The following is a 12,543-nucleotide window of genomic DNA, read 5'->3' on the forward strand; positions in this document are numbered from 1 at the left end:
TAGCGAAGCTGGTGATGCCACCAAGCTCTGGAAACCTGTAAGTGCCAAGCAGAACCACATGGCTTAAAGGAGCTTAATGAGGCGTTGGTATTCAAACCCATTCATCTCAACTCCCTTAATCCCTAGAAGCCCCCAAGAGCCACCATTTGAAAGTTATAGTTTAAGCACAAGTTAAAAAAATAAAAACTTGTTTAAATACATTTTACAATTACCTTTATAACAGGCCATCAGAAAGGTCTAGAGACCCCAAGATCTCTTGTTTTCAAGCCCAGAAGCCTGTCTTTAAAATAAAGTCCCTATAACTAGGGACTCACCAGGATACCTTGCATTGAAGGTGTCTGTAAGGGAAGCCACAATAATGTATATGTGAGCTTATTATTGATACAGCTGGTGATATCATATGTAAAGTGACCAAATATGTCACCTATGATGTAATCAGTGATGTCATTAATTGCCTTGTATAACCTTGATGTTTGTTTAGCTTCTAAATGGGGCATATAAACAAACAGAGCATATTTTAAATTCAGATACAGTATGTCATTTAAAAAAATCCAATTTTACTTCTATTATCAAATTAGCTTTGTTCTCTTGGTATCCTTTGTTGCTTAGTAAATCTTTGTAGGTTTATAGGAGCTCAGGAGCGTGCATGTATCTTTAGTACTCTATGGCAGCAATATTTGGCAGTATTGTTTTTACCAGTGTTATACATTGTTGCAAACACTGCTTCCATAGAGTTCTAAAGACATGTGCACGCTCCTGAGCCCCTATAGATTTACTAATTAAAAAGGGATACCTAGAGAACAAAGCAAATGTGATAAAAGACGTAAATTGGAAAGTTGTTTTAAAATGACATACTATATCTGAATCATGAACGTTTGATTTTGACTTTGCCTTTGCTGTCCCTTTAATAACTTAGAGGCTAGAGTGCATTATATGGAATTCAGAATCCTGACCCTCTTACATGCTGCACAGTGATTGCTTGATATACGCAGGAGTTCATTTACAGCTGCTCCACTTAGCTATAGCAAAGTATGTAAGATATGTGGAGATAAACATTCTCATGAAGCTTTTCAAGTTATATGGCACTGAGAGCAAAACCAAAGCAAATTTTATTAGCAAAATTACATTATCTTAAATATTCTTTAAACATGTATACAATGTGTAAGGTGTGTACAAATGTAATCTGTATGGTAGTGAGTCTTTATCAAAAGTACCCCACAGATTATGTCCTCAATAAGAAAAAGTACCCTACAGAGAGAGAGGCTCTCACGCTTACAGTCTAAATGTGAGAGGTATAACGTAAAGGTGTTAAAAGGAAGAGGCTAGTTAATAGTTACAAATGAAAGATAAAATAGCACATTATCTATAATAGAGCCTGGGTTTGTGAAATAAAAGGGCAGAGGATGTTTAGACATACAAGGAATTGAATCTAATGGATTATAGGGTATAATAAATCTTGTAATTATCTCAGCTGTGGGAACTGCGGATGACTACACATTGTATCTCTAAAGCACACTAATTAGGACTGGGTGGGATGATAGAGAGGGAGGGAAGTAGATGTGTTAGAGAGACAGTTCAGTTAGGAAGCTTCACAATCTGCTCTGCAGGAGAGAGAGTTCATGAGAAAGGCTGAAGGAGACAGGGATGGAATGTTCGTTTTGAATGCGGATTCACAGACAGGAAGTGTGGAAATGGTTCTAGCTACAAACATGGAGCAGAATCAGGGGGCGCACAAAGCGATGACAGGGAGCATATGAAGTGCGAAACAGAAATATTATCAAATTGACAACTATTAAATACGTTATCTGGGGTTTACTTTCTTTATAGTTTTTAAACTGTATATTTGTTTTGTTTCCTTTACATTTAATTTACCAAATGAATCCAAATTTATATTAATCGACTTATTTATGAACCTTTATTTTTATTTCTTCTTATAGGAATGGGACCAATGCCATGGACTGTCAATTCTGAAATCTATCCCCTGTGGGCAAGAAGTACAGGGAATGCATGCTCCTCTGGTGTCAACTGGATATTTAATGTACTCATTTCTCTCACTTTTTTACATACAGCCGAATACCTTACATATTATGGTAAGATATCTACAATATTTTTGTTTTAAATAATATTAACTAGAGATGTGGATTTGTCAGTTTTGTTAGCTGCCGAATGCAGAAGAAGGTGGTCTCTCGCTACATTTAGCCACCAATCAGCAAGCGGTATCCAGGTGCTGAACCTAAAATGGGCTGGCTCCTAAGCTTTCATTCCTGCTTTTTCAAATAAAGATACTAGGAGAACAAAGACAAATTGATAATAGGAGTAAACTAGAAAGTTGCTTAAAATTGCATGCTCTATCTAAATCGTGAAATAAATCAATTGGGTTTAGTATCCCTTTAAATATTAAACATTCTATAAAATACATAGCTATGCTATTAAAATACACTTTTATTGTATCTTTTTGTTTTAGAAATTCTGCATTTTGCACTATTGTGTAAATGGTTACCAGATCAGTGTGAGAATTTACCCAAAACTAGTCCAGCACTAAAGTTCATTTACAGGTAGTGCTGTATAGGTTCTACAAATGTGGAGCTTAAGATGAAACTTAATTATTTTTGTTTATCCTATAAGCACTGTTATTTAATAAAATAGTATATAATCTCATATACCGAGGCAGATAATGCCACATGCAGGTGGCAATTACATACTGTACTATTGGGCATACAGAGTGTAGGTATACAACTTGCCTCCCAAAAGAGCAGTTGTGTTTGTGCTCAGAGGAGATCTAAAGGCCGTACATATCATATCAGACAATGTTTTGCAACTCACTGTTAATAGCTTCTTCCCAACACTCCCACTTTACAGGGCATGGTTTATAGGGATAAGGGTATGGTATTAAAAACAGCTGCGTACGCACGGACTCACTCACAGAAAACAACATTTCTTTCATGTAATTAGCAAGAGTCCATGAGCTAGTGACGTATGGGATATACATTCCTACCAGGAGGGGCAAAGTTTCCCAAACCTTAAAATGCCTATAAATACACCCCTCACCACACCCACAATTCAGTTTTACAAACTTTGCCTCCTATGGAGGTGGTGAAGTAAGTTTGTGCTAGATTCTACGTTGATATGCGCTCCGCAGCAGGTTGGAGCCCGGTTTTCCTCTCAGCGTGCAGTGAATGTCAGAGGGATGTGAGGAGAGTATTGCCTGTTTGAATTCAATGATCTCCTTCTACGGGGTCTATTTCATAGGTTCTCTGTTATCGGTCGTAGAGATTCATCTCTTACCTCCCTTTTCAGATCGACGATATACTCTTATAAATATACCATTACCTCTGCTGATTTTCGTTTCAGTACTGGTTTGGCTTTCTACAAACATGTAGATGAGTGTACTGGGGTAAGTAAGTCTTATTTTCTGTGACACTCTAAGCTATGGTTGGGCACTTTTTTAATAAAGTTCTAAATATATGTATTCAAACATTTATTTGCCTTGACTCAGGATGTTCAACATTCCTTATTTTCAGACAGTCAGTTTCATATTTGGGATAATGCATTTGAAACAAATATTTTTCTTACCTTAAAGATTTGACTTTTTTCCCTGTGGGCTGTTAGGCTCGCGGGGGCTGAAAATGCTTCATTTTATTGCGTCATTCTTGGCGCAGACTTTTTTGGCGCAAAAAATCTTTTCTGTTTCCGGCGTCATATGTGTCGCCGGAAGTTGCGTCATTTTTGACGTTCTTTTGCGCCAAAAAATGTCGGCGTTCCGGACGTGGCGTCATTTTTGGCGCCAAAAGCATTTAGGCGCCAAATAATGTGGGCGTCTTATTTGGCGCTAAAAAAATATGGGCGTCGCTTTTGTCTCCACATTATTTAAGTCTCATTATTTATTGCTTCTGGTTGCTAGAAGCTTGTTCACTGGCATTTTTTCCCATTCCTGAAACTGTCATTTAAGGAATTTGATCAATTTTGCTTTATATGTTGTTTTTTCTCTTACATATTGCAAGATGTCTCACGTTGCATCTGAGTCAGAAGATACTTCAGGAAAATCGCTGTCTGGTGCTGGAACTACCAAAGCTAAGTGTATCTGCTGTAAACTTTTGGTAGCTATTCCTCCAGCTGTTGTTTGTATTAATTGTCATGACAAACTTGTTAATGCAGATAATATTTCCTTTCGTAATGTACCATTACCTGTTGCAGTTCCATCAACATCTAATGTTCAGAATGTTCCTGATAACATAAGAGATTTTGTTTCTGAATCCATCAAGAAGGCTATGTCTGTTATTCCTCCTTCTAGTAAACATAAAAAATCTTTTAAAACTTCTCTTTATACAGATTAATTTTTAAATGAACATCATCATTCTGATTCTAATGACTCTTCTGGTTCAGAGGATTCTGTCTCAGAGATTGATGCTGATAAATCTTCATATTTATTTAAAATGGAATTTATTCGTTCTTTACTTAAAGAAGTACTAATTGCTTTAGAAATTGAGGATTCTGGTCCTCTTGATACTAAATCTAAACGTTTAGATAAGGTCTTTAAATCTCCTGTGGTTATTCCAGAAGTTTTTCCTGTTCCTGGTGCTATTTCTGAAGTAATTTCCAGAGAATAGAATAATTTGGGTAATTCATTTACTCCTTCTAAACGTTTTAAGCAATTATATCCTGTGCCGTCTGACAGATTAGAATTTTGGGACAAAATCCCTAAAGTTGATGGGGCTATTTCTACCCTTGCTAAACGTACTACTATTCCTACGTCAGATGGTACTTCGTTTAAGGATCCTTTAGATAGGAAACTTGAATCCTTTCTAAGAAAAGCTTATCTGTGTTCAGGTAATCTTCTTAGACCTGCTATATCATTGGCTGATGTTGCTGCAGCTTCAACTTTTTGGTTGGAAACTTTAGCGCAACAAGTAACAGATCATGATTCTCATAATATTATTATTCTTCTTCAACATGCTAATAATTTTATCTGTGATGCCATTTTTTATATTATCAGAGTTGATGTCAGGTTTATGTCTCTAGCTATTTTAGCTAGAAGAGCTTTATGGCTTAAAACTTGGAATGCTGATATGGCTTCTAAATCAACTCTACTTTCCATTTCTTTCCAGGGTAACAAATTATTTGGTTCTCAGTTGGATTCTGTTATCTCAACTGTTACTGGTGGGAAAGGAACTTTTTTACCACAGGATAAAAAATCTAAGGGTAAAAACAGGGCTAATAATAGTTTTCGTTCCTTTCGTTTCAACAAAGAACAAAAGCCTGATCCTTCATCCTCAGGAGCAGTTTCAGTTTGGAAACCATCTCCAGTCTGGAATAAACCCAAGCCTTCTAGAAAAGCAAAGCCAGCTTCTAAGTCCACATGAAGGTGCGGCCCTCATTCCAGCTCAGCTGGTAGGGGGCAGGTTACGTTTTTTCAAAGAAATTTGGATCAATTCTGTTCACAATCTTTGGATTCAGAACATTGTTTCAGAAGGGTACATAATTGATTTCAAGATAAGACCTCCTGCAAAGAGATTTTTTCTTTCCCGTGTCCCAGTAAATCCAGTGAAAGCTCAAGCATTTCTGAAATGTGTTTCAGATCTAGAGTTGGCTGGAGTAATTATGCCAGTTCCAGTTCTGGAACAGGGGATGGGGTTTTATTCAAATCTCTTCATTGTACCAAAGAAGGAGAATTCCTTCAGACCAGTTCTGGATCTAAAAATATTGAATCGTTATGTAAGGATACCAACGTTCAAAATGGTAACTGTAAGGACTATCTTGCCTTTTGTTCAGCAAGGGCATTATATGTCCACAATAGATTTACAGGATGCATATCTGCATATTCCGATTCATCCAGATCATTATCAGTTCCTGAGATTCTCTTTTCTGGACAAGCATTACCAGTTTGTGGCTCTGCCGTTTGGCCTAGCTACAGCTCCAAGAATTTTTACAAAGGTTCTCGGTGCCCTTCTGTCTGTAATCAGAGAACAGGGTATTGTGGTATTTCCTTATTTGGACGATATCTTGGTACTTGCTCAGTCTTTACATTTAGCAGAATCTCATACGAATCGACTTGTGTTGTTTCTTCAAGATCATGGTTGGAGGATCAATTCACTAAAAAGTTCATTGATTCCTCAGACAAGGGTAACCTTTCTGGGTTTCCAGATAGATTCAGTGTCCATGACTCTGTCTTTGACAGACAAGAGACGTCTAAAATTGATTTCAGCTTGTTGAAACCTTCAGTCACAATCATTCCCTTCGGTAGCCTTATGCATGGAAATTCTAGGTCTTATGACTGCTGCATCGGACGCGATCCCCTTTGCTCGTTTTCACATGCGACCTCTTCAGCTCTGTATGCTGAATCAATGGTGCAGGGATTACACAAAGATATCTCAATTAATATCTTTAAAACCGATTGTACGACACTCTCTAACGTGGTGGACAGATCACCATCGTTTAATTCAGGGGGCTTCTTTTGTTCTTCCGACCTGGACTGTAATTTCAACAGATGCAAGTCTCACAGGTTGGGGAGCTGTGTGGGGATCTCTGACGGCACAAGGAGTTTGGGAATCTCAGGAGGTGAGATTACCGATCAATATTTTGGAACTCCGTGCAATTTTCAGAGCTCTTCAGTCTTGGCCTCTTCTGAAGAGAGAATCGTTCATTTGTTTTCAGACAGACAATGTCACAACTGTGGCATACATCAATCATCAAGGAGGGACTCACAGTCCTCTGGCTATGAAAGAAGTATCTCGAATTCTGGTTTGGGCGGAATCCAGCTCCTGTCTAATCTCTGCGGTTCATATCCCAGGTATAGACAATTGGGAAGCGGATTATCTCAGTCGCCAAACGTTGCATCCGGGCGAATGGTCTCTTCACCCAGAGGTATTTCTTCAGATTGTTCAAATGTGGGAGCTTCCAGAAATAGATCTGATGGCGTCTCATCTAAACAAGAAACTTCCCAGGTATCTGTCCAGATCCCGGGATCCTCAGGCGGAAGCAGTGGATGCATTATCACTTCCTTGGAAGTATCATCCTGCCTATATCTTTCCGCCTCTAGTTCTTCTTCCAAGAGTAATCTCCAAGATTCGGAAGGAATGCTCGTTTGTTCTGCTGGTAGCTCCGGCATGGCCTCACAGGTTTTGGTATGCGGATCTTGTCCGGATGGCCTCTTGCCATCCGTGGACTCTTCCGCTAAGACCAGACCTTCTGTCGCAAGGTCCTTTTTTCCATCAGGATCTCAAATCCTTAAATTTAAAGGTATGGAGATTGAACGCTTGATTCTTGGTCAAAGAGGTTTCTCTGACTCTGTGATTAATACTATGTTACAGGCTCGTAAATCTGTATCCAGAGAGATATATTATAGAGTCTGGAAGACTTATATTTCTTGGTGTCTTTCTCATCATTTTTCTTGGCATTCTTTTAGAATTCCGAGAATTTTACAGTTTCTTCAGGATGGTTTAGATAAAGGTTTATCCGCAAGTTCTTTGAAAGGACAAATCTCTGCTCTTTCTGTTCTTTTTCACAGAAAGATTGCTAATCTTCCTGATATTCATTGTTTTGTACAAGCTTTGGTTCGTATAAAACCTGTCATTAAGTCAATTTCTCCTCCTTGGAGTTTGAATTTGGTTCTGGGGGCTCTTCAAGCTCCTCCGTTTGAACCTATGCATTCATTGGACATTAAATTACTTTCTTGGAAAGTTTTGTTCCTTTTGGCGATCTCTTCTGCTAGAAGAGTCTCTGAATTATCTGCTCTTTCTTGTGAGTCTCCTTTTCTGATTTTTCATCAGGATAAGGCGGTGTTGCGAACTTCTTTTGAATTTTTACCTAAGGTTGTGAATTCCAACAACATTAGTAGAGAAATTGTGGTTCCTTCATTATGTCCTAATCCTAAGAATTCTAAGGAGAAATCGTTGCATTCTTTGGATGTTGTTAGAGCTTTGAAATATTATGTTGAAGCTACTAAGTCTTTCCGAAAGACTTCTAGTCTATTTGTTATCTTTTCCGGTTCTAGAAAAGGCCAGAAAGCTTCTGCCATTTCTTTGGCATCTTGGTTGAAATCTTTAATTCATCATGCCTATGTCGAGTCGGGTAAAACTCCGCCTCAAAGGATTACAGCTCATTCTACTAGGTCAGTTTCTACTTCCTGGGCGTTTAGGAATGAAGCTTCGGTTGATCAGATTTGCAAAGCAGCAACTTGGTCCTCTTTGCATACTTTTACTAAATTCTACCATTTTGATGTATTTTCTTCTTCTGAAGCAGTTTTTGGTAGAAAAGTACTTCAGGCAGCGGTTTCAGTTTGAATCTTCTGTTTATGTTTTTCATTAAACTTTATTTTGGGTGTGGATTATTTTCAGCAGGAATTGGCTGTCTTTATTTTATCCCTCCCTCTCTAGTGACTCTTGCGTGGAAAGATCCACATCTTGGGTAGTCATTATCCCATACGTCACTAGCTCATGGACTCTTGCTAATTACATGAAAGAAAACATAATTTATGTAAGAACTTACCTGATAAATTCATTTCTTTCATATTAGCAAGAGTCCATGAGGCCCGCCCTTTTTTGTGGTGGTTATGATTTTTTTGTATAAAGCACAATTATTCCAATTCCTTATTTTATATGCTTTCGCACTTTTTTCTTATCACCCCACTTCTTGGCTATTCGTTAAACTGAATTGTGGGTGTGGTGAGGGGTGTATTTATAGGCATTTTAAGGTTTGGGAAACTTTGCCCCTCCTGGTAGGAATGTATATCCCATACGTCACTAGCTCATGGACTCTTGCTAATATGAAAGAAATGAATTTATCAGGTAAGTTCTTACATAAATTATGTTTTTGAACAATTTACTTCTGTTATCAATTTTTAAAGGGACATTCCAGCCAAAATTGTAATCCACATGGATGCATTTCAATTTTGAATTGAAGCATTTTTACATTATACATGCATTGGCAAAAACACTTCTAATAAAAGCTTTTGCTGTTTCAAAAGTGTATTTAAGTATGCACTGTGCACCAGCATTTTAAACACAGCACTTTCTCAGAGAGCCTAAGGTGCTCGTACCATCTGGTAATGACTCAATTTGTTAATTGCTGACATGATACGAGCCCAACAGCAGCAGTATTTAAAATGCTGGTGCACTGAGAATATATAGCTTTGCTTCACATGCACGTGCAGGGAAAAATGTTAACACTAAAACAGTGATAACTTTTACTAGAAGCATTTTTGCCAATTCATGTGTATTGCAAATGTGTTTCTTTTCAGAGATTTAATTAATCTATGTGCATTTAACTTTTGACCGAAATGTCCCTTTAACCCAATTTTTAGCATTTTCATTATCACTCTGTTTAATCAGAAATAGATCCTTTGTTGTTGTTTTTTTTTTTAACTTACCTTTAAAAACAATATATATTTTAAACGTAGACAAAACAAAGTACTGTATTCATCTAGGCCCATTTAACTTTTTTGCAAGCTTTGGGTTTCTCACTGAAATTATTTACACACAACTACTGAAGTCATAAAACAAAGCTTCTCTTGGGTCCCCTTTGTTCAGATAGAGCAGACATGCATGGATTTGACATTGTTTTTTTGGGCAATTGGAAGGCCACTAATAACAGCTTCGCACCACACTTCTGCGAAATTCCCCAGCAGTGAAGGGGTTAATCAAGGGTTTCCACCAAGCTGGTATTTTAATGGCAGGTATTTTTAAGATTCAAGTGATTGATAAAAATCAATAAAATATTAAATAGAGAAATAAAAATGCTAACATTGTGTAAACTTATTCTAATTGTATTGTCATCTTATTATAAACAAATTAACATTTCAAAATCAGTCCTAGCAGCTTTAGTTCCTAATTTGCTGTATAGTTAGTTATGCAAATTAATGCTAATAAATTTGGTATGTATTTTTTTCCAGCAACCTTATATTAATCAGGTAGCTTGTAAGGTTAATATTTGTTGTAGTGTAGGGATTACCCTCCCATCCGGATCCCTCCCAAACAGCTGCCCCCACACACACTAGTCACCACCATCATAGAGCTTCTTAAAATAAATAAATAAAAATATAAAAAACATAATTAAAACAAATAATAATAAAAAATATATATATAAAATCTGTATTATTACATAATAAAAATATATATTCTTTTGCCCTGACTAACTCACTCCCCCAAACAGCTAATATCTTGTCTTGCGCTCCATCTTTTTTGCCAATGCAGTTGTTCTTGGTTATATTCTGAATTTATTTCACTTTATTGCCTATTCACCATCTTTAATCATTGGGAAGGTAGTTAAAAAAAAATCCATAATAAACATATTCTGCATTCTCTGATAAACCTGAAATAGCAAATGGCCTTTTCCTGGAAATTGTATTTATTTGAACTAAATGCCTTTCAAATAAACATTTATAATGCATTATGTGAGACAGAAATCACAACACACACGTGCAAGAGGATTTTTTATATTCATTTTAATATTTATTTTTTAATTATTTACACACTGACATATTTTTGAAGTTGCATCTTCCATAAAGAAACCACATAATGTATGATCATTTCCTTACTGAGTCTGTTTGAAAAAAAATACTTTGAATGATGTAATTATGCAGTTTCCTGGACTGAAAATACAAAAGTACTGACTGTCTCTTATTTTATTTTGCAGGAGCTTTCTTCCTGTATGCAGGATTTGCTTCTGTTGGACTCGTATTTATTTATGGCTGCCTCCCAGAGACTAAAGGAAAAAAACTAGAGGAAATTGAATCTTTATTTGAAAACAGGCTTTGTACATGTGGTGCCTCTGATACAGATGAGGGGAGGTATATAGAATATATTCGAGTGAAGGGAAGTAATTATCATCTTTCTGACAATGATGCGTCTGATGTGGAATAGTTTCTATCTGCAGATGCTTTTTAATCATTTAAAAGCCTTCTGGGGAAGGACAGCTATGGGTGACCTCAGTCCTGCTTCTGGTCTGGTTCTTTCTACAGTTCAAAACGAACACATTAATATCACAATTTTATTGAGTTTGGATGGAGATTTTCATGGAAAGAAGAGCAAAACAGCAAACAAATCACTTTTTTTTGTTTTAACTTATTTTACATTTATGTCAAAGTATAAATATTTTGGAAGCAATCATCTTCTATCTTTATAACAGATTATCTGGTTTACACAGTTTACTGCTACATCGGTAGAATAAGATGTTTGTTTCAAGTCTTCCTTTGTTTACATTTGCGGGGAAATGCACATGATCAAAATGCCAATGGAAAATATTGCACAATTTGGATTTTTTACTAGGCGCAACATTTTTAATGTGAATGTTTTCCAGAAAAATTTTATATTCTGTATTTTGCTTTACTTTTTTCTTTAACGAAAATAGAACATTCCAAAACAAATTATGGTACATTTTATTTTGTAGAATTTTGGGTTATGAAATGTAACACTAACCTTACATGAAAGCACAAAACAAATATTCATGTTGGCAGCTATCTGCTATCCTCATTGTACAAAACTGTTAAAATACTCAAAATTGTTTTATCAAAAAGCTTGTGCACCAAAACAATCCTGAAAATCTCAGTCTCTCTCTCTCTCTCTCTCTCTCTATTTATATTATTTTGAATCTTTAAAAAAAGGTTTCTTCTTAATGTGGCTAATTAATGTTGAACTACAATCAAGCATAATGTTGCATATTTGTATATTTTAAAAACTGTTGTTGGAAGCAAAATGGGAGCCTATATTTGTTGTTATACAGTCTGCAAATTTGTGTATGTATGAAATATATTATTTATTATCTGCAGTATTAGTTTGACTGAAAGTCTCTCAAACATTATAGATATTTTCATTTGCTAATCCTCTCTGCATACCATCATCTTAGTGGCCAAAACAAATATCATAGCCATGCTACTCCCAACCCCTAACACTGCCATAACCGTCCACTAGATTTCATATCCAGATATTTTGGTAGTTAACTGATAGGATAATCGATTATAAACCTGTACAAGTAAAGTATTATATGAGGAATTTCTGTCTCTATGGGGCAGACTCATTTATGAGAGCCTGTTTAACCCAGGTTAAGAAGTGGTGGTCATCCAGCCGCTGCTTCTTACCTTTCCACCACCTTTGAGGTGATGGAGTTAAAACACTCCAAACACATTCAATTGGAGTGATTGACAGGCCCTGAGGAGGAATCATTGCACAAGGACATTCTTGTACAATGTTAAATGCTGGCAGCAGACATACAGCATACATCTATATTTCTATCTACATTAGCTATTGCCTTTGAAGTCTTTTTCAACTAGTGGTACACATTTTTTCCTCTGAGACATCTTCATTTTGGGTAAGGCAACAGGACTTTTTTTTCCTCATAGGAGGGGCTTAGCACTGGATGTGTGCAGCCTGCCGTATCTTTGAGGAAACTAATCAGCAGGTGTTTCTTATTTTGTTACCAAGAGACAAAAAAAAGAATGCTTTTAAGTGCAGCCATATAGTAAGAAACTGCAGTTCACATTGAAGACAGTGGTAAATATTATGTTCACACATCATGAAATTTTGCATAGACAAGGTAAATCAGTAATGTAAA

At 36.5% G+C, this 12,543-nt stretch overlaps 1 protein-coding gene across 1 annotated transcript in view; it reads left to right on the forward strand.

The window, feature by feature from the left end:
• SLC2A13 (solute carrier family 2 member 13) overlaps positions 1-11,760 on the forward strand; it is a 617,139-nt gene extending 605,379 nt beyond the window's left edge. Inside the window, exons 9-10 of the mRNA XM_053716589.1 lie at positions 1,938-2,090; positions 10,630-11,760. Of these exons, the coding sequence (XP_053572564.1) occupies positions 1,938-2,090; positions 10,630-10,856 (380 nt within the window). The 3' untranslated portion in view covers positions 10,857-11,760. The remainder of the gene's footprint in view (positions 1-1,937; positions 2,091-10,629) is intronic.
• The last annotated feature ends 783 nt before the right edge of the window (positions 11,761-12,543 follow it).

Source organism: Bombina bombina, chromosome 6 (genome assembly GCF_027579735.1).
Source record: "Bombina bombina isolate aBomBom1 chromosome 6, aBomBom1.pri, whole genome shotgun sequence".
Classification (NCBI taxonomy): Eukaryota; Metazoa; Chordata; class Amphibia; order Anura; family Bombinatoridae; genus Bombina; species Bombina bombina.